Genomic DNA, 27973 nt, shown 5'->3' on the forward strand with positions numbered 1-27973 from the left:
GATATTTCAAAAACAAGATATCTGTCCATTAACATAAGGGCATGTCTTTATGCACTAAAATAATGCAAGTTTATTGTTGCTTTGTATTTCTGTTCATTTACGTATTTGCAGTTCTCTTGGTCTTTTTTTTTTAGAATTATATTTTTCTCTTATCTGTACTGTATACATGAATGGGAATTTGCTCAGCAACTTTAATACTTTTCACCTTTGACTGAACCTCTTGTCCTACAGTCCCAATGGCGAGCCCGGCATTTTGTTGTACTCCGAAGCTGGCGCTATATTTGGCTGGCAGTCCCTTATAGACGATTGTTCTTATGAAATGAAAATTCAAACTATATTTAGCTTTCATGTTTTAATGTAATTCATGTCATTGGCACCTTTTCTGTCATTTCTTGTTTTCTTTGGTTGTGTGCTATTTTCAGCACTATACAACTTTTGTCATAATGCTTCTGATTGTACTGATGAATATAGAAACAAATTTCTCTAACACGGATTTCTTGTTTGATTGTTTTCTCTAAAGAAAAATGTCAGTCCTTTTTCAAAAAGAGATTTTATCCCCTTTTGTTATATCTGTTAAGATGAATTTGGTCATGTCTTGTCATGGTCCTTGTCTAACTTATTTTACTTAATTGGTTGAATAACAATCGTCATATTAATGGCATATTAATGTTACCTAGAATTGTTTTGAAAAGAGCAATTTAATGAAAAAGGCAACAATGTGAAAGTTGCACTTAGTGTTTCAGTGGTTTTTCACACTCCCATTGTTGGACTGATAATTTCAAAAAAATGTCCTTGTACTGTACATATCTGTACTATATGAATATATTTACTTTTCCATGCATGTCCAAGTGGAATACTATGAACACTTACAGTGCTGCAGTTTTAATTAAAGAAACTACATCTTAATGAATACCATAGGTTTTTTTTTCCTCAGTATTGCTAAAAATCCTTGCCACAGACCTGCTTTTAATTTGATGTTTTTTGTACTGCATCCAAGTACTTTTGGAAAGGCAAGAGTGACACAGTGGCCTACAATTATACCGTTATTTTGATGTTTGCTTTGAAGCTTGTTTTCCTTGTAAGAGAGTGTCCTTGTTTCTTATGAGGACAACACAATCACAACTTTTTGTAAGCAGCCTTTAATTGCAGAGGCAGTGGTTGGATTTATATATTTATTTTTATGGTGGTTACAGTCAGGATGCCACATTGGCCTTTTGCAGGCGACCCATAAGTAACTTGCTGAGAGTTGTGTTCTTAACATGTACTTGAGCACGAGTATTCTTACATGGATTTAGGTTCGACTTAAAGTTCAAGTGCTTCATCTCAAGTAGGATCAGGGCTGGCTATTCGGCCCTGGGGCAAAAATTAGCTAGGAACCCCTACCCCATCCTTCTGACACTGTGCATTGTATATGTGGCGTGTTGCCTTTAAGTACCTGCCGGGTACTGTGAAATTAACAGTCTACTGGAGCTGAAAAGATTAGTTATGTACCTTTTTGGTTCATTCTCTCCACTCTCATAGTGTCGTTTTCAGCCGCAGCAGTTGTTTCTTGGGAAAAGGATCTAAAAACTCAGTGTGGTACTTGTTTTGTGTGTCTTTATGTCTCTTTGTGTACGTTTTGTGTCTCTTTTTAGTCTTTTTACTCTTTTGTGCACCTTTGTGCTTATTTGCATCTATTTTAACTCATTTTTGTGTCTCTTTGTGGACATTTTGCTTATCTGTGGTAATTTTGTGTTTCTTTGTAATAATTGAATTGACTTTCAAACAAGATATGTTAACAGTTCCTTCAGACAGAGGCTCTGGTCCTGGGCCCCCTGACTCCTTGGCCCCCTGGGCCTGCACATATTTTTTTACTTGTTTTGTCTCTTTTTTTTAGTCATTCTGGTTGTATTTTTACTTGTTTTGCATCTGTAGTTGTTTCATATCTCTTTGTAGTCTTTTTGTGTCTAGTCATATATTTTTTTGTTTCTTTTCCTCTCTGCCACTTAGTTTTGTGTCTCTTTGTTGTTTTTTTTGCATCTCTTTCGAACAACATATGCTAGCAGTCACTTCATACAGAGGATCTGTTTCAGTGGCCTCTTGGGCCCCTGTGCCCGTGCCCAGTAGGCCCGTTCAATACTTCATCCATGCATGTATAGTGTGGGGTCAGTAGGGCCCCGACAACAAAATCTTTTTTTCCCCGGGACCCCCTTGGGAGTTAAATGTGTCTGAATGTGCGGGAAACCGAAAGGATGGAATCATATGAGCTGGTTACCGCATGACATACAGTGCTCTGCTCCGGTGCGTGTGCTTCAGCCTCTGGGACGCCAGGGGGAGCGCCGGTGTCGGTGTGGCTTTCGGCGGAGGATGCGGTGAATTAACTCACAGGCGAGGTAAACGCAGTCACGTGACCGCCCGTTGCCGTTGGTGAGTTTCTCCCATTATGGCGGAGCGGCCAGCCGTGCGGATGGACTGTCTCTCCCACTCTGATGCTTGTTTCGCGTCTTGAGGGAGGGCGTTTTATTTTTAATTTTTTTAACTTTCCCCGGCAACAGCCCGGTTTCTTTTCAGATAGACTGCACTCGTGTTTATCGGCGAAGTCATGGCAGACCGCGGCGTGGATTTGTCCGCCCTGCCAAAAGAGGTTAGAGACCAGTTGGCGGAGTTGGATCTGGAGCTGTCTGAAGGTAAGGGAGGAGGGGAGACGGCTGACGGGGCTCATAGGGGGGGATGCTACGGAGGATTTTCAAGCTAGCTATGTGGGCTAACCGGCAGCTATTAAACCAGTAGTTTTCCTCCTCTCATTCTACTCTCGGTAAAATGAAAAATTGAATGGGAGCACGTCAGTCTGTGCCAACTAGCTCCTTTTATGCTAATACAGGATGTGGGTAGCAGCTAGCAGGGCATGACAAGCAGCATTGTACTGGAGGAAGAGAAAAAGGCTTTCAACCTTATCCTCGTGTTTCCTTTATCTCAAACCCGACAGTGGCTCACGTAAAGCTAAACCTCGATTTAAAGATGTGTTTCTGTACCAAATCCCCTCCAATTGCAATCGAGTTTGCCCTGACAGTCAGCCTGGTGATGGCTAGAGACAAGGTCTTGGCTGTCTGTGCTTGGCTCTTCTTCTGTCATCTTAGTTATACTTCTTCATGTATTATGGCTCCCATTTGGGCACCATACACGCCTTTTACGCGGCATTTGTGCTCTAGTTTCAGCTGGAAAAAAAAAAGTTTTATCGCAGTAAAACTGTGAGTCACTGTGTTGAGATGTGATGACAAGGCCTGAAGCCATGATCTGCTCTGGTTTCATATGAACATACAGTCTGTTACAAATGACTACCAGTGATTTCCACACGTAGCGTATGACCTCAGTGACATTCACTGGAGTGATCACAAAGATGTGTACAGAGCCTTATACACCTGTGTAAACCTGCTATTACTGGAATTATAGGGTTACCTACATGTGCTGCTCATTGTGGGTTACACTACCCTCAGGCTTGTGTGAGATCTGTGTCAGGTGTATGCGTCTGCTCATGTAGATGCTCAAGGAGGTGGGTAATGGATGTGGCTATTTGTTGTATTTTACACACACATGTGAATCATTCGTTCATCCAAAGCATATTCAAATCAACCCCTCCCCCAGAGCAGCTGTCCTGCTCTGCAACCACTGACACACACTGTCAGACATGCCTGATAGTATCCCCCTAGCTCCAGCTGAGGTAGAGGGATCCAGTCGTCCTGAGCATTGATCGCTCAGTGTCAGTTTTATCCATTAAGACTGACATTTGATTGTCCTAGGTTTTAAATAAAAAGCTGATAACCAGTACTTTAAATTTTTGGCTGATATCAGTATTTAGCAGTATGTACATTTTTAAGCAGGTTAACCATTTCAGGCATGCCTGTAATACGGTCATAAAAAGGAACATGGTACTCTAAAAGACCCTGACAATACGTGTCATTTGCATTTGACAGTTATATTACATAACATAATGCGATTAAAAAATAAAAAATACTTATTTAAAGGTGAAAGTTATGAGATTATTGGAATGACACAGTTGATACCTTTGACAGGTCAAACAAGCCAATACTGAAAGTATGAGGTATATTAGTGCATCTGCAGGTATTTTAGAGCTGACTCTCCTCTGAAGTTAATGTGTTATTCAGCTGTATATCAACCAGTATTTAATGTGTTGGTCCAACCTGTTAAAGAGTTATATCAGTGGTTTTGGATGTTTAATCTACCTACTTACAAAGGGTTTATACTTTACATTACACGATCTCTGGGTGTGTTGTGGGCACTGTCATAAAAAATTCTCAATTAATTTTCCAGGAAATTTATTTACATCACATGATATTGTGTTTTAAAATTACAAATACAACGCTATATGATCTCGTCCACATCCCCTGAGGGATCCATAAAGTTTTTCAGATTCTGATTCTTATAATGCAGTTACCAACAGTTTTTGAAGACTCTTTCTTGTTGCTGCATTCAAGTGCTTGTGAGAAATATTTGAGACTTCAGAGTTGGTCTCTGAACAATACAATTTTTAATGCAAGAAACAACCAAATTCACATTACTTCTCCCCATGTTTACTCATTGTAGGTCCCCTGCAATATCAGTTGTCTGACAACACAGCTTGTGAATGCATTGCTTTTCAAATTGCAGCTCTCAACTATTGTAGTCCAATTATGACTGGATGCATGTGGCATGTCACCACCTTATAGTTCACAACAAGCCCTCCTCTGCGCGAAGTGAAAATGCCTGTTGCTGCATTGCTCGGATAAGAAGACAGGCCTGCCAAATGGCCTCTTAAAAAACAACCCATTTCTGCTAGCCCCCTGTGACCATGGGGACACAATGAGGACCATTCAGCTGGTCTGAGCTGCCATGGCCAGGAGCTCTGCTGCCATTTAGGCCATTCAGCTAAGCCCAGTCTTTGTGTGCACGTTGGAATGAGCTGCCTCCATAGGAGGAGAAGGGAGGGGCCGGTGACTAGTCATACTTGAGAAGATGACGTGTAGTTTGTACTTCTACAGGGAGTGGTTCACCCCTCTCACCCTGACATTTTTCAGCTGGGCCAGGGGTAAACGCTCGTGTCTGGCTCTTCCCTGTAGCTAGCCTACCTGGTTGACATCCCCAGCCATCTGTCAAGTGTGTTAAACAGAAGTATAATGTTGCTGACACAAGCAAAATTCCACACAGATGAGTTTTTCATCTGTGAATTAGTAGTTGGTGGTCCAGGCTAAGGTGCTGTTTTGACATTAAAATACATCTCGAAATGGTTGGCATCTCGCCCCTGTCTGATTCTAAGTTCTTAACTCAGAAGTGCTTTCTCGCATGTGGGGTGCACATGCCTCTGTGTGTATGTGGAGATGCAGTTGTAGCCTCTGTTGGCATCTCTGATCAGCATGTGGAGACTGAGAGTCCAGATTATTGCCAGCTTCTTCCTTTCTAGGCCAGTCATACAGTTAACCAGCCGGCCAGCATTCAGATGCAGTAGAAACAGGCTGGGCTAATTTGTGTATTAAGCAAGATCCTCAGCAGAGGATGACAGTTCTGTAATGGAGCCATTCTGTATCAACCATCCATCCTCCTGACCCTAGTCATCAGTGACAGTGTGTAGAACAAAGCCTGATGGATCCTTGAGGAAGACACTCCTCCCAGCCAGGGAGGAGGTCTGTGACAACATATCCCTTCTCTCTCTCTCTGTATTATTTATGAATGGGATACACAGAAAACTGTGGTTTTTGTAAGGAGTTGGGCAAAGTGCTTCTTCTGAGCCACATTAGACATGTGATAGACACTTCCGCAAACTTAAGATCATGCAGAAATCTTGTTTTTGAGGTGGAGGTCTGTGCTAGCACAAAAAGAGGAAAAAGGACCTCTACCAAAATTCAAATCTTCTCACAGCTGTTGACTCTTGCATGCTTTGTTACAGCTCTACCTAACGTTAGTGCACTTGTCCTACATATAGGAGTGGGCAGTATGGTCAAAACTAATGTTGTTAATTAATATGTTAGCAATATTTGAATTTATTTGTATTTTTAAAGACTTGTAATATGGCATTTTTTTGCCTTTTTGGACAGTTGATGGTCTAGAGAGACAGGAAACAAAGGGGGAGGGAGAGAGTGTGTGATGACATGCAACAAATGTCCTCTGCCGAAGCCAATGGGGAACATCACGATTACAGACTACTCGACTACTTCCTGTGGCACTATGTACAGAATTGTTTCAAATGACATGTTAAAAAGTCAAACTTATCTTTATCCCATTGAGTCAAAAGGTTTTCTTGTGTTTTTCTGGAACACAATGCTGTAATTTTCTATAAAAAAAAAATAAAAAAAATAAATGATCTTAGATCTCACAGAAAGATTTTGGCAAAAATGTAATTTCTTTTTCATTTAGACATAACAACGAGATGGTTATGTGAACCACGATACTTCGACACAAGCATTTTGCAGCAATATGATTATAAAGAGGGATGATGAGCTATCTAAAGAGTTTTCACATCAAGCCCTGTTTTTTTGGTTAGATATTTTGGTAGCATATTCCTCTGTTAGGTTTATCTAAGCGCCGAATAGGTCAGAATCCAAAAGGCACAAATCAACATCCTCGTAGCTTCAGAGCCAAGGCTTTAGGCCCAAGCAGATGGTTGGGTACTCTTGGCAAAGATCTTTCTTTATGTATGTTTTGTGTATACAGTACGTTTTGGACATGCAAATGTGTTTGTGCATATGACATAATACTGTTTCTGTGAATAGTTAATGATGGCTGTAATCCCTTTTACTCCTCAAGGCCTGTAGTAGGCTGAATTATTCACATGCTCTCATTAAATACCAGGACACCCTCACAGAGTGGGGTGGGTGGGTGGGTGTGTTGGTGCTGCGGCTGAGCGAAATGGACCAAAAATCTTATCTCGGTATTTTTAGGCTGAATAGCAAAATGGTGATATATATTCACTATATTTTTTTACGAAGTGGGCTAAATGTTCAGTTGTAAGTCAAAGCCACATGTGAGATGTCACATATTAAAACAGACTGCGATCAAAATTAAATACAAAGACAGGGTTTCCTTCCCTGTTTGAAAATATACAGCTGCAAAACATGTAACTGAAAAACTTAACTTAAGCCTAGACTTAAATAAAAGAACACCTATCTCTGAGAATGCTCCTTCTGTAGTTTTCAACAACAATAACAGACTGATTAAAGTACAATTACAATCCTCTCCTGCTTAACAAAACGCAGCTCTGCAAAAAAACAATAAAAATCTTTTAAATCCGAACCATCTCCAAGTAATTGAACCAATTTCTTTCTTTTTGCAAACCAGGTCTCCTTCGGCAGTGTGGACCAGTGCTGTGTTCCCTCCATGTTGCGGCTGGGTTTGCGCACAGACGCAGAGGGAGATTGGGGGTGGGTTTTGCGCGGAGAGAGTGAGAGAAGAGAGATGCAAACGCTGGTACCGTTTTACGGAAGAAATGGGTTATTGTAACGCAACATTAGTCTATATCGATACAAACGATATTGTCTCATCCTATATCTCGTTTGAAAATATAGCAATATATCTTTAAAAAGTCAATTTACCTCTAAGTCCTAGTTGGTGTGTGTGGTTAGTGTGAGCAACTTCTTTATACTCCCCAGATAAACGTTGGGGCATGAATAGAAAAAAAAAGCCAATCTAGATCCTTTGAATTAGTGCCAGGAAATAAATTGACATCCAACTCATCAGCCGTTAAAACCTGCTAATCTCTGGTGTGTGAAACTCACTTTCTACAGTAGAAGAGGCTTAACCTGTTGAAGAGTGATGTCTATGTGATGTCAGGCAGGGCTGGGCAATATGGCAGAGATCAACAATATCAGTAAGAATATTTTTTCGTGCGAGTTCAAAAAAAAAAAAAAAAAGGTAAACGTACACAGAATTACACACAAAGTATTCATTTTGATGTCGTATGCAGTTAATTGTGTTCCACTGTTATGCACAGCAGAGGAAGCTCAAAAACTTAAAAACCTTAATAACAAACCCATTTTCCTTCCTTTTTAACTGTAATTTGCTTGGAATAATTAATATAGACAACAGAATTTTGTCAAAGGATAACATAATATGATCATATTGTCACCATACTAGTCCACCAAAAGCTGATATATGATCATTGAATCATTGCCGTGTCCCAGTGTTAGGAGTTACTGTGCTGTGGAAGTCTGCGATGAGACATGGAAGCCATGAAATAGTGGAATAGTGTGTGAAGAGTAATTGCCATTAAGGACCTCGGTTGAAGCACCTGTGATAGCAAGCATCCACTCTGCTGAAGAACCCTTGAGCAGGACTCTGTAGTGAAACGGTGCTGTTCTATGTCTGACCTTGGGCTCTCCCTGTTACCTTCCTGTGGTGGGAGGCAAGTTAATTGTGAAGTTCCCTACAATCTGGGAATAAAATTTCACATTACATTAAACATTTGAGTCGCCCATTAATGTGATATGTAACCTACTTATGTATCTCAGGCAAAACTAACAATGTTTGGAAATAGGACATGTTTACAGACGAGGCAAGCCTGTAGCCTGTCTTGTTGTAGACCTGTGAGCCGCTGTAATTAGGTGTGTCTTCTTCTCCAGCGTAAATCCATCTACCGCAAAGTGAGAGAACCTGTTTTAGCCTATCTTTCTATTCTGTTCAATGAGTTGATAGGTGTGATGCAAATTGTGACTCATCATAAGGGAAGAATGAATGGGGATTTTGTGATATCAGACCCTTTCTGGCAGTCTGCATAACACCCACTTTCATTCACCACTGGACCAACCTGTAATCTCAACTGGATGGTGAACCATGTCTCTGACTCTGCTAATGCATTGCGCAATCTTCACACTCACTGCTTTTGTGCCATGCAGTCATTTAGCCAGGGGCCCAGGCCTGTGACACACCAGACAGTCTTGACTAATGTACACTATGATTTATGCCTCACAGGCTAAATGACGAACTCAGTGGTATTGACACAGAAATCAAGGTGTGTTGCATTTTTTTGGAGTTGTTAGACTGGGAGCTGATGGGGAGCCCCTCCAATTTATCGCTAGGCTATATCCACTGCCCGGTAGGCCATGTGACTCTGCTAATGCTGAAGAATGCTCTTGTGAATATAAATAGACCTGACTGGCAAGACAAATTCACTTTCATGCCTGAGGAGGTGAAAACAACCATCTCTTTGACACAAAAGCTCCGTCATTATTGCAGTGGAGGCCACCCTCTCGAAGTCCCAAGGAGTCAGTCCTAATTATGTGTATTTCTTTCTTGCTGAAGCTTATGCTCCCGGCTAGTAGACAGCAGCCAGTGGAGAACACTTCCACATCCAACAAACTGGCTGGTTGGCCGCTACATGTGGGTCACTGTTACGCCCATGGGTTGTGTGTGAAATACCACGGTCTGTTGAGAACTGCCGTCCTCAGGCCAATCAGCCTGCTGTCTGACCCAAGGAGAAAGTTGCTATAGGTATGCTAATTGTTAAAGCATCATACCAGTGGTTTTAGATGTATAAAAATTGTGTATACTTAACATCATTGCTAACCAAATGATGTTTTCAGTTTATGAATTTCCTAGCTTACAGGCAGCTGTTGGCTTCACGTCATGCCAGTATGCCATGAAAGTCAACATAAGTACTTCATTACAGTGGATATTGGGTCAACTTGGTGGTGTGTTCAACTGTTTGAGGGAAACAACGAAGATCCGAGAAGCAACCGTTGTGATGCTCGAAAGTACCAAGTTCATGTTGTTCCTTTCATTGTGTCCATGTTTACCTGATGGTTGGCTTCCAGATTAGATTTTCTGGTAATTTAGCCTGTGATTGCAATTATTTTTGGCACCTGACTTGTAAACATCAGATTTCAAAGCTTCCTCATAAAAATCATGAAAGAATAGTTTTAAAATCGGTCACATTTTATATTTGTTGGTTTTATGAAGGCAGCCCCTGCCTCTGCATATATCAGTGGGCATGTCAATGGATTGATTTACATAAATTGATCAAATACTGACAGCATGACATCAGCACAAGTGCCACAAAGCGGGGACACATATTGTATACTGCACCTTGGCTTGCTGAAGAATCTAGCAAACAAGCAACCATGGCAGACAAGTCAGTTCACTTTCATGTCATTTTGTAGTTTATACCTGCAATAGCAGTTTGAAAATATCAAAAACATAGCTGTAAATGCTAACATTGTTTGATTTAGATTCATAACAGTGAGGTCCTTTTTTAACTCAAATCTCGAGACTTGGAGGCTAAAGGGGCATTTCTGATATATGGGTCATTAAAGACCTTGTTTTTCCTTTCAGTAATATTAACAATAAATGTAATATAATGATTTTTGACTGTAAAAATGGATGACTGCTGCAACTATGATTGGGTATTAACTCTTGAAATGACCAACAGTTTAGCCATAAACCAGCTGTCTGTTGTTAATTGGGTTATCTGTAGTTTCTCTTTCTCTCTCTCACTCACTCTTATTGTCTCTCTCTCTCACTCGGGCTCTTCAGCTGATCAGCCACAGCTGATCATTACAGCCGTTTGAAGAGGCTGTTTAAAAACATGGGGTATTTTCTCAGCAGCTGCTCAGTTTCTATATATGAAAGTGCAGGCCTGCGTCACAGGAAGGGCTGATGGGAAACCAGAGCTCAGGGGTAAAGCAGTACTGCTGTATATGTACAATGAAAGTTTCCAAAAGGTCACGCGCTTTCTCTGTCAGTCACTCATTGGGTCATTTTTTTGTTCTTTTCCCTTTTGGACTTGTGCCGTACATTTGAATAGTTCTCTTCCTAGTTCTTGTGCAGAGCCAAAGGGTTATCAAAAATTCCCAGGGAGTAGAAGTCCTCAGGAAACCCCCTGAACAAACCGATGTGTATCTCCCCTCTTGGCCCCTCAGAACACATTGTGCTAGTGCTTTGCTTGTTGTCATGGACCCTTTTAATTCAACTCCTGAGAGAAAGAGGTAAAACAAAGCCTATGAAAACACATAGATTGGGCGTGGCTTCAATCGACAACACTGGCTTCTGGGCAGGTGTAAGTTCCCATTTTTTATGTTCATTGCTTTGGATGGAAACATTACGTTAATATTGACACTTGGTAGATCACAGCTATAGTTACTGGCCAGGCTGGCCTTAGTCATTTCCTGGAGATGAGCTAAAATTGGTTATTTGTCTCCAAGTTTGATCTTTGTTGTTATGACTCTTGTTATGAGTATTGCAATAGTTTTTGTAATGTTAGCTTTGGATGATACTCTGTTTAGAATGTTTGTGGAGTGAGCAGTGATAGTATATCATGCACAGTATTTCTCACACTCCTGTATCAGTAGGAGGCCCTTGCTGTACTTTAGGTTTGTGTCATGTTACATACTCCCACAGACAGTGACGACACACTGATGAGTGTTGTCTGGATGTTATCTAAATGATTTAGCTATGATTGTGGTAAAACAGCCACTACAGTTAAAGTTATATCCCAAGATTTTATATATATATATATATATGTTACCAAGTGAGAATATCATGTCTTGCTCCATATACAGTACGCCAAAGACACCTTCAGTTGTGCCTGCATAGACCACTCGAACCGGCCTGAAGCCATTTTGGAATTATTGTTTTTGCTTTTCAGCAAACAGGCAGCATGGACTCTTTTTTTACTCTTTTCAGCATGGAGAGTACAAGTAACTCCGCATTCCCAAAAGTCTTATGACAATTATTTATAAGTGTTAAGTTTTGCAAATATGTTTTTACAGTTCACTAACATGGGAGATTAGTTGATTGAAATAAATATAAATATAACAAAAATCCAAAACATTTTATGGTTCCAGGTTCTCTAATGTGAGATTTTCCTGTTTTTGGTCTTATAGTAAATTGAATATTTTGGGGTTTTTGACTATTGGTCAGACAAAACAATATGTTTGATAACTTCACCTCATGCTCTAAGATATTGTGATGATTGTGCATTTTTCACTGTTTTCGGATGTTTGATAGACCAAACATTTAAATGATTAATCGAGAGAATAATCAGCAGATTTATGGATAACGAAAATATAATCAATAGTTGCAGCCCCACATTATAGTAAACTTAATATCTTTGGGTTTTATGCTGTTGGTCAGACAAAACCAGACATTTGGAGAAAGTCACTGTGTGGCTATTTTCTTACATTTTTATAGACCAAAAATGAATCAAGAATAAAATCAACAGATTAATTAATAATAAAAATAATTGTTAGTTCCAGCCCTATAGTGCAGATATAATTTCATTAAATTCTGCCAGGACCTTGTGACCTTGTGGCTAACATCATCTCACTACCTCTCCCCTGTGACATTGCACCGTCAGGTCCACGCAAAATCAAATGTTTTTGCTCCCATAAAAGTTTGTGTATTCGATGGGAATTCGTACAGCCCATTTTTCACCACAGCGTATTCCTCTTTTACACTTTGTTCTAGCGTTGCACCTTGTTGTAGGTCCCCACAGATACAGAGCCATCATTTTTAGAGCAGGCATAGATTCACATCCTGATGACAGGCTGTTAAATGACTGTGAGCAGTGGGTGGTGGGAGGTCAGGACTGTGAGCTGTCCAGAGAGTGGGACGTTGGCCATAAGGCCTGTGTGGTGTCAATGTCAGCTGTAGACTCAACACCCAGGATGTGAGTGTTTCACAAAGGCCACTCATGGCTTGTTATGAGCTTATAATATTGATTTAATGAGTCAGCTGCCTGGCTCACATTTCTCCATCTACATTAATGTCCTCTTTCAACCCATCATCCATGAGCAATTAAACAGAGACAAGGAGCATCATTTGTTCATATGTCGTCTAGAGGTAGCCTGTTACTAATTTAGTCTCAGTTTATACGGCACATGTTTAGCGATGCACTATCTTGTGTACCCACTGACAGATGACAGTTCAGTTGATGCACAAGCCTCAGTGAACCTCAGGTCAGCTCTGTCCCACACTTCTGACCCCTGTATCTCTTAACTACAGCATCCAGCCACATTGAAACCTGATACTGCTTGCATACTTTCACTGCTCAATACACTATGGTTACCCAGCAATGCTGACACACTGGTCTGTCATGCAGTTTGCTGGCCAGGGTGCCTCTGTCTAAATAAGTCTCTACTCTGTTTTTCTTTTCTTTACAGTGTGCTGAATTAAGTCAGAGTTAACCTCCTGACCTGGTCACACTTTATACCTTCATAGTTAAAATAAATGAGCCAGAAGAGGAGGTGACTAAAGAACTCGCACAGGTCAATTCATACGGTTGAATTGGTCTTTTTCACAGCAGATGTTTGACTTGTCATAAAATGAAAAGCACAGGTGTTATTAATAACATTAATGATGGCTGATGACAGGTGAGAGTAGGCCAGCATGCACAATACCAGGGCCTGGTTTCATAAAGATGTTTTAGACTGGTCTGTAGTGTTAGATCAATCTTAATTTTGCTCTTAGATGAGTTTAATGTGAGTTAGACAGTTTCACAAAAATAAAAACTCACTTATTTTAAGCCTAACCTCCACCCTACCACAAGGCATGTGGTAGGGTACTGTTTTTATGGTAACAGTAACAAGAAAAGAATAAAACATAGCTCATAATTTTGCAGTTTTCTAACAATGTTGTGGAGCGTGCAGTGATAAGGGAAATGGGTTTGTTTGTCAAGGGAGACTATCCTGAGCAAGACTTGCTAGCAGAAATAATGAGGTTTTACTGATAACATTAATTATGGCTCAGTTTTATTACGTGTCCAGTAAGCCATTCCAGTGAGCCACTAAGCACGGTACCAGTGAAACTCTGGAACTTACTAATGTGCCATTAGAGCACAGGTGTAATTCCTGTGTGGGCTTTAACTACTATGACAAGTCAAAATGTTTCCTGTGAAAAGAGCCTTTCAATAGATCATCAAATTGGTGTGATATCCCCAAATTAAATAACATTTTTAAGCAATTATCCAATTACCCAATAGCTCTAGGTGAGAGATAATCCCCACTGTGGAGGATACAGTAAGTGGCAGGGCAACTAGCTAATCTGACCACAAGTCAACCTGGTATTTGGCCTCTCACCTCAGGTGGTCTTGCTCATCTGTGCCACTAATGGGACACACACACACACACACATCCTGTTAGCTAAATGCATTAACCATTGCTACTTAACATTAACCATTGCTACTTACTAACAGACAACCCAGTTGTGCCTGTCTGACTCAGCAATCAAACATGCACAGTTGTTCACCAGTCTTATCACTTTGATGAAGTAATGTGAACTGAATTTATCTACAAAACAGCTGGTCACTGCCAAGATTAAACGACATGCCTGTTATTGCCTTTTAGAGAAACGCAGGCAAACAAGTATTAACAGTAGCATAGATGAGAGGGGACTGTCAAATGCTGATGAAGAGGTAAATTAGATTATGAGATAGGAATCAATTATATTATCTGGCTTATTCAGATAAATGTGGTTTTATGGGTTGTACTATAGACTTTTTGTTTGGTGAATGTGCTCTCTTCTTCAGTGTGGCTTTCTCTTTGATCCAAAAGTAGAAACGAGCTCTCAATGCTGTAACTGTCCCCAGCTCAGAACTCCACTGTACTCACACAGCTGGCTCAAGAGTTTTGTTTCTGCCAATATTAAGTGCACAATGAAATAGGAGTAATGGACAAAGCAGGGCAATGCTCCCTCTGCACTCAAACAAAATATGAATACTTTAAAAGCTTGGAAGGAACTTTTAATTTTATTTGTTTTGGTAAAAATAACTTTCAGGATGCTGACTATCACAGTGGCCATATCTTGGTGTAGCCAACACAATTGAAAAGTGTTTTCGTCCCATACAGGAAGGTCTAATTTGATGAAATGATTAGGTGCTTGACTCAGGTCGGGATGAATAGGCCTGCATGTTTATGTCTGTATGGGTGTGTTCGTTAATATGTATGCATATTTTTATAAAGCTTTATGGATGAGGCCGTGTGCGATTGCCTGACATTCGGGATACTAAGACAGCGACTTTGATGTGTATACACTGTATATATGCATTGTGAGCTACTGCTTCTATGCTTCTTTCTTTCTATGTCTTTTTCTTGGTCTCTCTGTCTCCTTTCTTAAGTGTGTGTGTGTGTGTGTGTGTGTGTGTGTGTGTGTGTGTGTACGTACGTGTGTGTGTGTGTGTGTGTGTGTGTGTGTACGTGTACGTGTACGTGTATTTGTATATATATATTTATAATATAAAATGCTACAAAATGTTAAGTATGATCTGTCATCTCAATCTCAAGTAGAAAAGGGCTGCACAGCAACAAAAATGCAAAAAGGAAATAATCCAATTTGCCAGATAGTGGTGGTGGTCTGTCAGTTATTACATATCACAAAAACATTCTTCTGAGATCAGTATATGTCACTGTATCTGTTCATGTCAAGTTGACTTATTGACGTTCAAGACATACTTTACAACTGACAGGTCATGGGAAACCAACTGGGACTGTCGCTGCCTGCTACATTATCTTTTTTTTTAAAAGTAATTCTGAGGAAACTCTTACTCCCACAAAAACCAAGCCGAATCGCTGTTTCCCATGGAGACTCTGTTAAGAGAAATTAGACTTCCCCCAGCCTTTTTTCTAGGCTGGCCGACAGATTTCCTCAGCCATCCAGATATCACTTCATTCTCCCTGTCTGCCTAAAAAAACCCCACATGGACTCCCAGGGTCCCAGAGGAATTACAGGCCTGCTTTTGGAGTGGAAAACATTGGTCTGGGAGGTGGTAGGCCTTTGTACAATTGTTCGAATCAGAACAGAGACATGAACAGAATACCCCCTGAGTCAGAACAGATAGCTTGTGATATTTAATAGCTTTGATTCAACTGCTGACACAGTGAGAAAAAGCACCTGCACAATTCTACACAGTCCTAAGGGTCCTAATTATCAAGCCCCAATACCTCAATCAACCTTATACTGACTGCTGTTTCCAATTTTTAAAAAAATTTATTATACCAAAAAAGTTCCATAAGGCACATAACATCCATAAAAGTGCTACGTAGAGGAAATAGGATAAGCCAAAATAACCAGACCATTTTTTGTCAGAACAGTGTGTTCATGGAGGATTTTCGTTATCAGCAAATTTGGTGATTATGGTCTCGATTAATTGTTTGGTCTGTAAAATGTCAGGAAATAGTGAAAGATGCCATAGAAATTTCATTAAGATCACGGTAATTCAATCTAGTTACTTGCTTGACCACGACTCTAAAACCTAAAGATATTCAATTTATTGTCACATAAAACCAGGAGAAACAGAAAATCCTCACAGTTTGTAAGAGGGAACAAGAGAACGTTTGGCATTTTCTTAAAAAAAAAAAAAAGACTTAAACGATTAACCGATTATTGCCATTTATTTTTTGTGATTTCACTAAGTGATTAATAGATGATTTGTTTCAGCTCTAGTTCACAATAATACAATGAAAAATTAAATTAATCATACTAAATGAATCATGCAAAAAAAGACCGTGGGAATTTACTATTTTTCTCTTGTCTGAGTGTATCCGTTTTAGAGCATGGAAATAAGCTTCTAACATCTACTTGAACTAATGACCAGGTGCCATTAAATGGCTTTAGTGTCAGATTCATTCATTTGCATTTCCTGCCAAGTGCTATTTACCCATGTTCTCAGAACAGTCTGCCTGCTGTGTTTGTGTGTCTGCTCTGAGTCTCTATAAATAAGCTCTTGTGGGTGACGTTAGTTCCTCTCTTCTCAGCCCCTGTGTTTATGTGTGTGTTTACATGTAAATGTGCACACCGTGGCTGTTTGTGTGAGTATTTCTGCCTGTGGTTGTGCTGTCATCTTCTCACCAAGACCCTACGGAAGAGTAGCTGTCCTTTGTTGGTATCTGTTTCTCATGAGATAGAGTTGTAACAGTGTAGTATGTTAGCATCACATTTGTCACAGACAATAAACCACTGATAAACAAAGACAGCTTTGTGCAGATCGAACCAGTATCACTGGCTAGAAGCCCGACCATGACTTCACTGAGTTAGAAGACAGTCCTACATTTCAGGCTTGGATGCCGGCCACAGTTCAGAAATTTTTGTTGTCTGTCCTTTTAACAAGTGCACACAAATGTCCAGATGGAAAGATGTAATCTGTTAGGTTAGATGTAATCTCAGATTACAGATTAGGATAGAGTTGAAAATGTGAACACTGGATGACTCTTGTGATATGAAAGGAGGGTTTTATTTACCACTATCTGTTTGATCTCGGTAGTTACTCTCATTGAAGTGTGTGTGCTTGTGTACAGTAACCTGTGACATATAGGCGCCTGTGTGCATGCAGGGGGGAGAACTGATTCTGTGAAGCACGAGGAAATTGTGGGTGACAAAAGCAGTCAGGTCACTTCCTTACAGGCTAATCTGCCCACAGTAATTACAGCAGCTCTCTCAGTTGGGGGGCTAAATATGTGTGTGCAAGAAGATGAGGGTTTGTACGTAATATTGGATGTGTTCTGTGTTTTCACCCTCAACATAAACCGTCACAAACCATATTTGGTGAGATGACATCAGTGTTGTTGCTATGCCCTTAACAGAGAACTCAGAAACCGACTCACTGCCTTTTGTGTGTGTAACTTGCAAATGGGTAAAGCTTGTTCATACATGATTTTAGTCTTATTGTTGTAAGCTGTGAGTGCCTGCAGGCTAATCATCTGATTCCTAAGCCACTCAATACCCCCCAGTACACATTCACACAACACAAATCTTGTACGTGTGTGTGTGTGTGTGTGTGTGTGTGTGTGTGTGTGTGTGTGTGTGTGTGTGTGTGTGTGTGTGTGTGTGTGTGTGTCTAGAGGGCAGGTTGGTGGATGGGTTGGTGTTGACTATCTAGTCCAGACTCTCCCCTCCTAGCATCAACTATTAACTCATCCTTCTGTCTTAGAGTAGGAAACATTAGCCCAGAAGTGACCTCTGAGTGTTATTGAGACCCTTGGGAGCTCTGCTGCCTCCTTGATTTGTATTGCCATGATCCATTCTAAGTCCTCCTTTGTTTTCATTATCTGGTCCCTGGGTTGCTGGGAAAAAACGTGTTCATATGCTGCCATATTCACCCATAACCCAGGGAGCTTCTTCTATACTTTTAAAAACAACTGGAGGCACTTTCGCACTTGCTTTTTCAAACTGCCAATTGGGTTTTTTCATTTAAGAAAATGTGCTCAGACTGCAGAGTGCAAAACAGATGGAAAACCTTGGCATTGAAAAGTCCTTCACTAAGCCTCTCAGGCAGAAAGGAGCATTTTCCAAAATTGTGAACAGTTTTCACGAGCCACCTAATATCAGTTAAGAAGAGAAAGGAATGTTACAGTACAAAAGTTGGCAGCAGGTTATTGCTCTGATTGAAGGAACAGCTGGGGAGCACACTGGCATTGTTGTTGGAGTTTTATGTAAATGTCTGAGACTTTTGAAGCTGGAATTAAACTGCTTGTTCAGATTATCAACACAAACTGACAAAAATCCTTTCAAGTCCTCTTCAAGTTCAAATATTCACTCCACCCATTGCTAAATTACTGGCAAAACATTTGTCCCAGTTTGTTTGAGGGTTTTGTGTATATCCTCCTATAACCATAACGTCAGCCTTTCCTTCCCAGGGATCTCTGTGTATTTATACTTTTCTTATACCACTATTCATTACACATCTTTTATTCAGCACTGATGTGGTATTCATTTTCCTTTTCAACGTTGTTTGAGAAAGCCACACTCAGTCTATTATTAATAGTTACACTTTAACATTTTGTTTCTTTGGGTATCAGCTCCAGTCGGTGAGTCAGATCATTCAACATACAAGACATTATCTTCAGTACCCTTTTAAGTAATATGGCTTCAGAACAGCTTGTGTTTGCCTTGGATTCCTCCAGTAAAAGCAATAATCTGTATGTGGTGAGTTCATGGACCAAACCTAAAGAAGGAGGGTCTCTGTCCTTTACGGATGTAGGTAGAAATCTACTTCATAGTCACTTCCCATAAAGATTTCAGAGTTTGGATTTAGTGACAAAGGGGGCCATGAGGGTATTAGATACATCCTGGTGTTCATGAAACTTCTAATATTAAAGATCCACCACTCTGGACACCAAGCAGAGTTGGTTCTGTAGCTGTAATTACGAGCAACCGTTCACATCAGGCTCTTAGTTGTAATTCCAAGTCGGGGATATCAGGAATTTCTGATGAGAGACAATATCTCCCAGTTCGTGAAAAGAACTAGGGAAGTGCCAGTGAACTGTCGGCAAAATGGCTGGAAAGCCACCATCACCGGCACTTACAATTATACATTTTCAACTGACAAAACTTCAATCTGTTTTCACTTGTTGATTAACCACTCAAAATATGTAACACTGCAAAAGAACCTAATTTATTGGTGTAACTGCAAAACTAGCAGTAGGAGTAACCATCTCTGAATGAATAACGTGTGAACAACCCCCAGTCGGAATAAAGGCAGATTTTCCTATTCTTACAATTCTGCAGAACATTGTGTGAATGCTGCATTTAAGGCAAAGTTTGGATTTCTTTGGAACACACATCATTGGTAATTATAATAATGAACTTTCAAAACAATTACATAAAGTGCTTTACATAGGAAAGCAAAGATTCAAACAATTCCACACGAACCTTAAAAAAAGATCCAGTAAATTGGATAAAATGCCCTAGATATAACTAAAAATTAAATAAAATATAACAAAATAAACAAATAAGACAAATCTAGGAAAGCACACACACACAATGACACAAAAAGTAAGTGTAGCTTGGAAGTAAAACTATAATAAAAACTAACAAGGCTTTTTCAAAAATACATTTTAAGAATTGATTTAAAATAGGTTACTTATTGTGCAAGCGACCTATAAGCTTAAATCACTACATGATGTGAATAGTGCTTCAGCTGTAATTGTACAGTCTAAACAGCATTTGGCTGGACATTTATGGAAAAATTTAAAATTATACAATTTGTGCATGAAGTGCACAGCACACAGATGAGCTGCACAAACACAAAAGGTTCCAATGTACCGGATCAGGCCGGAGAATGCCAGTGCAGATTAAAACTGAAGTGGTCAATAATACCTGAATGCACGACTTCTACTGTAAAACCCCTTTGTCAGAACATACTATAGCTCGCTAGAACTATTAATTTAACTGGCAATTTTGCTTATGTGTGTATCTTTCTATCCCCTGTGTGACCCTGCGCTGTCATCTGTGAGAGGATCAGCCCTCTGCCTGCCTTGTCCTTAGGTCAGAGGTCAACGGCACCAGTTTAAAGGAAGAGTCAGATAGTCACTGTCATCTTCACCGGACTCTGAAACGGCCGCATTGGTCGGTCTGTTTACACGAGCATCTGCATAAATACACACATAAAAAGCCTGACTGAGGGAAGGAAGGATTATGTAGATTTCTTATAAAAATGAGATGACCTTTGTCACTGAATTAATGCATCTAAGAGACATTTTTATGCATACATTTTGCTAAACACCCTGGCTCTCCCACAGTATGTTGAGCAGGTCCAGAATATGCCTGGACAAAAAAAAACAAACATGGTCCTGGTTTGGCACACTGACACACATCTGACAGAGCAGGTCGTGTAATGCCACTCTCACTCAGGGCTCACTCAGCATTCATTCTTCTGTGTACTGTAGCACCCTTTAACCTTCACCAGCTGTGTATACACACACACACACACACACACACACACACACACACACACACACACACACACACACACACACACACACATACATTCGCTTCCTGCACCTCAGGGGAGTTTTTGGCCAGTGAGCTAGCTCTCCTGGCCAGTTGGCCCTCTCTGTTAGTTGTGGTGCTCTCCAATCAGCACATTCCTCTTTCTCTAGACAGACACTGGGAGACGATTTTGGCAGCGCACACATAGGGTGGGGTAACGCTCATATCCTGTCCCCTGACCTCAGATTACACACACACAGTTACTGTACTGTTTTGCTCATGCTCGCACTCAAAACACCACATTCTTGCTCTCTAAACATACAGCTTTTCCTCTGTTTTGAAGCAGCTGTCACAGTTACTCTTTCAATCCAGAGACTCTCAGTGTCTCTCTGCCCACTGCCAGCCACAAAGCCAGTGTGGTCGTGCCAGTCCGCGCCTGTTGTTATGTCCCACACCAATACAGACTCTCCTCTGTCTGTGTTAATGACCTCCATCCCTCCCTTCCTCCCTCCCGGCCCCACTTGGGCACCAAGACTGGGCTTGATAGAACCCTGTCTCCAACAACAATGACGCTCCAGTCCACTACAATCAATTTGCTGTTGGTTGCTGTGCCTGCATGTCTGTCTGTGAGTGTTTTCATCTACATAAACAAGTCTGTAGCATGCCTAAAGGAAGGAGAAACAAAGAAAAAGAGACTGTAACACGCATTTGCTGTTGTGTTTTTCATCCTGAGTAGATTTTGGGCCAGTGTGTGTACCCAGGCATGAAGTCAGAGCTGAATTCTGGCCACCTCATTTGAGCTTTTTTATGCAGAGAATGACAAAGCACACAGCGCTCAATCACACAATCCCTCTCACTCTGTTTCTGACTTTGTTTTCCTGACTTTTTTTCGGCGAATGTTTTGCACTCCCTCTGCTCTCTCTTCCCCTCTTTCTCATGATTTCACAGTGTTGTGAAACCTCGAGAGCTTTCTGCATGGGAAGGATCAGAAATAAAAATATCCAAGCCATACTGGAAATCTACATGCTCAGTCCTAAGGGAAACATCGTTTCTGATTCTGTTGTTTATCCAGGCAAACACCACACACCAGTGGATACTGACCAGAGTGTGAGAAAGCTTTAAGACTGAACACAGTATCTTGAGTCTCGCATGGGACTCCCTGTCCAGTGTCATCTTATCCAGTCCACCTCCCTCCAATCTGCTGTAGAATGTTGTCCCCCCCCCCATTTTATTTCCATTGTTTTTTTTCATACACACACCAGGCCATGTTCCGTCTAACTTCCGCCAGTGACTCTCACCATGTGTTTATAACCCCTCCCCGCGATTGCACTTGACATAGCATAAAGTGTTATCACTGGACATAGAGGAAGGGGAATAACTGAGAGAGTGTGGGAGATTTCAGCAGTGGGATTGTTTGCGTGCACAAGGGGAGTGTGTGTGTATGTTAATTAACTGTATAGGGTGTGTCTTGCATGCATGTTTGTCATGTCTGATGTCTATTTGGGGTCCCAGTTAGGTGGACTTTGTCCTGCCTCTGTTGCTCTCCAACAAACTCTGGTAGCGGTGGGAGTCCTGCCAGTCCAAGGCCGAATGAGGAAGGGGAGGTGCTGGGTGTACAGTGGGAAAAAGAGGGGGAGGTGGAGGAGATAAAATGGTTAAGTCCCATGTGAAACTGGCTCATATAGCTTCCTTTTTGCTCTGCATACTATCCCAACTGTTCCTGATAGCCTTCAGTTTCGCCATTGTTTTTTTGCCTGGCACGGTTATCTGCTAGTTGCCGTAATCATATTTGGGTTTCATAGCCAAGAGGAGGTTTTTGTGCACTCACCGTGTTTGTTCACCGGGGCTAATGTAAGGCCAAACAATGGCGCTATCTCCTTTTCTTGTTGTAGATGAACCGAGCCGTCAACATGTGGAGTTCAGTGGATTTGGTGTAAAGAGGATTATTATTATGACTCAACCCCTGCAAATGTATTAGCTAAAGCAGTGGCTGCGTGCGTGCGTGCGTGTGTGCGTGCGTGTGTGTGTGTGTGTTTCAGAGGAGAGTTGTTTGTAGCTCATGTGTGTGTTTGTGTGTGCAGTTGTCTGGTGTTTGTGTGGTAATTATGTGGTAATTATGACTAACATTACAGTGTGGTGTCACTGTCCTCTCTCCTAGGTGACATCACACAGAAGGGCTATGAGAAGAAGAGAGCCAAGCTGCTGGCCTCCTACATCCCCCATTTGCCAAGTAAGATCAACTCTTCTGCTATTTGCGTTTCCTCATTTCACTTCTGACCCCTCCTTCTCCCTTTTCCTGTGAAATTTTCACCTCCTCTAATTTTCACCTTCTCTGTCAACATTCTTGGTGTTGGTCACTCTGAGACGCGGATACTTCAAGTAATTGTATCAGAAGAACACATCAGGTCATGTTTTCATTATGCTTGAAGTAACATCTCAGATGGTTTTTTCCCATCTGTTATGAGAACTACGCTGAAAAAACTGCATTGTTTGTGTGGTTTTAAGTGTTAAGTGTTTTTTTTTATTTTTTTAAGCTTAATAAAAAATGTAACTTCACTGACCAGTGTGACTGTGTAGCTCTCTTTGTCCAAGTTGTCCAAGAGAATTTCTGGCTTTCTGTGGCACTCTAGTGGCTAAGATGGGAACTGCACTTACAATGAACCAACATACCGTAACATCTAAAAACTTCTCTAATAACTACAGCAGTGTAGCAAATCCCCATAATAACAAAACCATTGTGTGTGTCAGTGTTTGTGCTGTCATTTGTGAACCTGTGGACACAACTTCCTTTAACCAGTGTCAGTTTATAAGCAGTCACAGCAGTAGGGAAGTACCAGAGTTTCACTGTATTACTATGAGCCAGTCACCTTTGTCCTCATTGGTTAGCTGATCTGTTTGGTCTTTCTCAGTCAGCTGCCTCGCATGAGGGTGTGGTGTTTCCTCCAGAAACATTGCACCACATTAACATTGACATGAAAAAATTCTTCTTTGTGTGTCACTGTAAGCCAATTTAAAAAGTGGAATATTTAACTTCCTTTCCTGCTAGTTTTACCTTGGCCTGTTTTCGGTTGCGCTACCACATGATATATGTTTTGTCAAGTGATTACACACACAGGGACTTGAAAAGGACTAAATCTCAAATTATTTAATACTTGAATTAAATTCTTGTGTTTGTTAGTGGGCTCTGCTTGGTGTTGTATTATGGGCAGTTTGCCCCGGATATCAAAGCAGGTATTGGGAAACTTTGAAGCTCCAAAGGTCATCTTCTGCTCTTGCACCTGTCCCCAGAGGCCTTCTCATCCCTCCAAACCATCATCTCCACAGGCGCTCTGTTGCTCAGGGCCGTCTGGGAGGAGAAGACAGTTGACTAAAAATATATTTGCTTGAATCTAACCTAGTTTCATGTACTCTGTTAATGGTACAAGTTGCATCAGACAAGTACATGTCCTTATTTCAATTCAAGTTCAGAGGCTCTGTAGTGAGTCTATATTTAGGGAGCTTCTCAGAGTTTCATATAATATTCACGCCTACATGTAGCCGTAATGGCATTACGTAAAGCAAGAGTGTGCCCTGTTTCTTTGCAACTTTCCAAGAGCTCATATTTGATTGTTTTTTATTAATGTTGCCCTACATGTGTTTCTTTTGAAGTTGCATGTACCTGCTTCTGTTCTGTAGGTGTGGATCTGTCCCTGCCAGATGTGCAGCTTTCCCCAGGCCACAGTGCTGACCCCAGCCCAAGTCCTGAGGCCCCGGGCCCCTCCAGCTCTTCAGCCTCCAGACACCACCGTTCACACCGCAGTGGAGGGGCCAGGGATGAGCGCTACAGATCAGGTACACAGCATATTGTACATAAAAAAACACACTCTTAAACATACCATAAAACTCTTTAAATAAACTCCATCCAGCAGTAGTAAAATAGCTACTTTTTTGATATATTTTTTCTTATTTGTGTCACTCTGTTTATTCTTACCGTGTCTTTAGACATCCACACAGAGGCTGTGCAGGCAGCACTGGCCAAACACAAAGAACAGAAGATGGCGCTGCCCATGCCAACCAAGAGACGCTCAGCCTTTGTCCAGTCTCCCATAGATACCTGCACACCTCCAGGTAAACTACATTTCTCACACTCAGTGGGCAGCTGGTTGGTGTAATGATTAGGGGACCTGCTTTTCAACCAGAAACCTGTCTTCAGTCCTTCTGTACAGCAAGTGTCCACTCTACTGAAGTGCCCTGGAGCAAGACACTGTGTCCCTACAATCTGTAAAATCATAAATATGTCATCTGGGGCTAAGCAGAGTGGAAAAAAAAATCTAGGGAGACTCCAGTAAATGAAGAATAAGTCAGGGTCAGAAGACTATGTTCCATTTATGTACATTGCTTTCTCTTTTCATCAGACACATCTTCTGCATCAGAGGATGAGGGCTCACTCCGCAGAAAGGCAGCTCTCAGTGCAGTGCTGGCCCAGAGCCTGCAGAGCCCCGATTACTGGATCAACCGTTCCGTCCAAAGCTCCTCCACATCCTCGTCTGCTTCCTCCACCCTCTCCCATGGAGAGCCCAAGACCCAACCACATCCCCAGCCTCAGCCAGCTGTTTCCTTGCTGGCTGACGTACTGGCACACACACGCATAGGTAAACTTCACTGATAAATAGCTCCAATATTAACCCGTACAGTGTATTGAGAAAGCATTCAGACACCTTCACTTTTTTCACATTTTGTTATGTTGCAGCCTTATGCAAAACTTAAACTTACTTAAATTCATTTTCCGGGATATGTGATATTTCAGTTTTCCCTTTTTTATAAATATGCAAACATTTCTAAAATTCTGTTTTCGCTTTGTAATTAGCATAAAGCTGCAACGTTACAAAAGGTGAAAAGGGAATGGGCCTGAAAGCTTTCTGAATGCACCGTATATAACAGTGATGGTTGGCTGTTTGTTCTCCTTCATGACGCTCACTTTCTCTTCTCTTCCAGAAAACAGTGTCCCCCCAGATGTGACATCCTCCACTCCCCAGGAGAGAGGGTCCAGGGTGGACCTGCCTCCAGCGGTGAGGGGCATGAGCCGTGGACAGAGCCGCTCCAGCATGCTGGATACTGCTGACGGTACACTCACCCTCACACAAGCCACAATGTCAATAAATGTCTGTTATATATTTGGGTGTGAGTTTCTGTTAACGTGTGGAGAAAAATGAGTAATTCTCTATTCCTGAAATGTGTGGAACTTTGATACTTTGTTCATCTGGTTCCTGCTTCAGATTGGGAGGTTAAACCATTTGCATGTTGTAATCATTGCAGCTGATGAATGACATTTTCTTTTTTTGCATTGACTCACAGCATTATGGTGACAAAGCTGATTGGAGTTTGTTTAAATCAAATAATGATCTGCCCATGTTCATCCAGAGTCACCTTCAACATCATCCTTGTTTCACTGTGTGTTGAATGCTGCTAATGACAGATATTTTGTGTTCTTTCTTTTGGGTCCATTAATCCTGTCCCTGTCTTGCCTTTCATTTAAAAAAAAAAGGAAAAAGAAAAGGTAATATAAATCGAAATCGGGGAAGGGGAGGGATGCTGAAGAAGCCCAACTCAGCTTGCTTTCCAGCCTGGTGTTTGTCTATCTGTCTTTATGTTTGTCTCTTGTTGTAGGTCTAGACGTAGAGAACCTCCTATACTTGATTTTCCTAATGATCATCCAATCTGTGTCTCTTCAAGCACAAATTTCCCTTTCGAATCCTTCAAGCTGCTGATTCTGATCCTGACTGTGCACTAGTGCGTAGGGTTCTGCCTGTATGAGGGTGTGTGATAAAGTAGAGATTTGTGTTAGAATAGACTTGCATGTGTGGGTGTGTTGTGTGTTTTTGGTTGGGTATTTGCATATGTTTATGACGGTTACTGTTCTTGGTGTTTGTCCAGGCGTGCCTGTCAACAGCAGGGTGTCCACTAAGATCCAGCAGCTGTTGAACACACTCAAACGGCCCAAAAGACCACCACTCAGCGAATTCTTCCTTGATGACGCTGAGGAAATTGTAGAAGGTGAGACACGTAGTATGCATATACATTCAAGTTCTGGTTCTTTTTATTTATGGGGGAAAAAAAAGTCTCAGAGATATTCACAAGTGTAAGCATTGACTTGTTCACATTAGCACATTTATCTGTGATGAATTTCACCATGCCACATAGTCTGTTAAATGATATCCCACAATTTGTTGGATGTTTTGCTTCATTCTGACTGATTGTGGGTGGTATTTCTTGCAGCTTTTGTATCGTTACATTTTTCTAAGGACTTACACAGCTATTAAATAAGCCAACATAACTAGGAAAGGATATTTATGTAGAATTAGTGGAAGTGCAACAGAAAAACACTGGCCAAGAGGAACAGATATACCATTTTGCACTAGCCAGAGAAAGCGTATTTGAAACCAAACCACACTGCTCAGGTTTACGTGGGAATCCTCTTGGCTGTTGAATTGTTGATTCAATGTCCAAAACCTTGTGTGGTTACTTACTTCTGTCGGAAATTACCGAGATTCTTGTGACATATCAGTTATGTTGCTCACAGTGTTATTGCAGGGTTACACCCTTATTCGTTGTCTCTTCTAGATATCCACTTATCTGTGTCTCTTTTGATGCCCAGTTCCCCAGCCAGACCCCAACACCCCGAAGCCCGAGGGACGTCAAATTATTCCGGTGAAGGGGGAGCCCCTTGGAGTTGTCAGTAACTGGCCTCCTGCCCTGCAGGCTGCTCTGGCCCGCTGGGGGGCCACCCAGGCCAAGAGTCCTGCCCTCACTGTTCTGGATGTCACTGGCAAACCCCTCTACACACTCACATATGGTGAGCAACACCTCGACTCATACGGATGTTAATGTAGACTGTAAACAGCAAAGTTTTTTGTTCAACCTTTCAGTTTATGAAACCCAAAGATAGGTGTTCATATTACTTTGTCCACCAAATGTAAATGTGAGATATATTTTTTGCATTTGAGCTGGTTCAGCTGAATAAATATTTGTTGACCTGAGAAGAATAACACCTACAGTGCATATCCTCCCGCGTGGCGCTACATTGGGTCGAGAAGTTGAACTATTCTTGATCAGTTATGCAACATTAATACATTGTAAATCAACAACAAACAGGACATTTTAAAATCGTCATTCACTTTTCTTCTCCACAGGCAAACTATGGAGTCGCAGTCTGAAGCTGGCCTATACACTGCTGAATAAACTAGGCACCAAGACTGAGCCTGTCCTACAACCTGGAGATCGGGTAAGAGTCTGTCAGTTGCCACTCACTATGTAAAATATAAAGGAACATGAC

At 41.2% G+C, this 27973-nt stretch overlaps 1 protein-coding gene across 2 annotated transcripts in view; it reads left to right on the forward strand.

The window, feature by feature from the left end:
• The first annotated feature begins 2432 nt into the window (after window positions 1–2432).
• Window positions 2433–27973, forward strand: part of dip2ba (disco-interacting protein 2 homolog Ba) — a 44828-nt gene continuing 19287 nt past the window's right edge. For both annotated transcript variants that reach the window (XM_040152304.1, XM_040152305.1), the window contains exons 1-9: window positions 2433–2666; window positions 22820–22891; window positions 24337–24492; window positions 24643–24768; window positions 25056–25292; window positions 25636–25764; window positions 26575–26694; window positions 27296–27493; window positions 27831–27922. In XM_040152304.1, the coding sequence (XP_040008238.1) occupies window positions 2582–2666; window positions 22820–22891; window positions 24337–24492; window positions 24643–24768; window positions 25056–25292; window positions 25636–25764; window positions 26575–26694; window positions 27296–27493; window positions 27831–27922 (1215 nt within the window). In that variant the 5' untranslated portion in view covers window positions 2433–2581. The remainder of the gene's footprint in view (window positions 2667–22819; window positions 22892–24336; window positions 24493–24642; window positions 24769–25055; window positions 25293–25635; window positions 25765–26574; window positions 26695–27295; window positions 27494–27830; window positions 27923–27973) is intronic.

The sequence above is a fragment of the Xiphias gladius genome, chromosome 18 (assembly GCF_016859285.1).
Source record: "Xiphias gladius isolate SHS-SW01 ecotype Sanya breed wild chromosome 18, ASM1685928v1, whole genome shotgun sequence".
Classification (NCBI taxonomy): Eukaryota; Metazoa; Chordata; class Actinopteri; order Istiophoriformes; family Xiphiidae; genus Xiphias; species Xiphias gladius.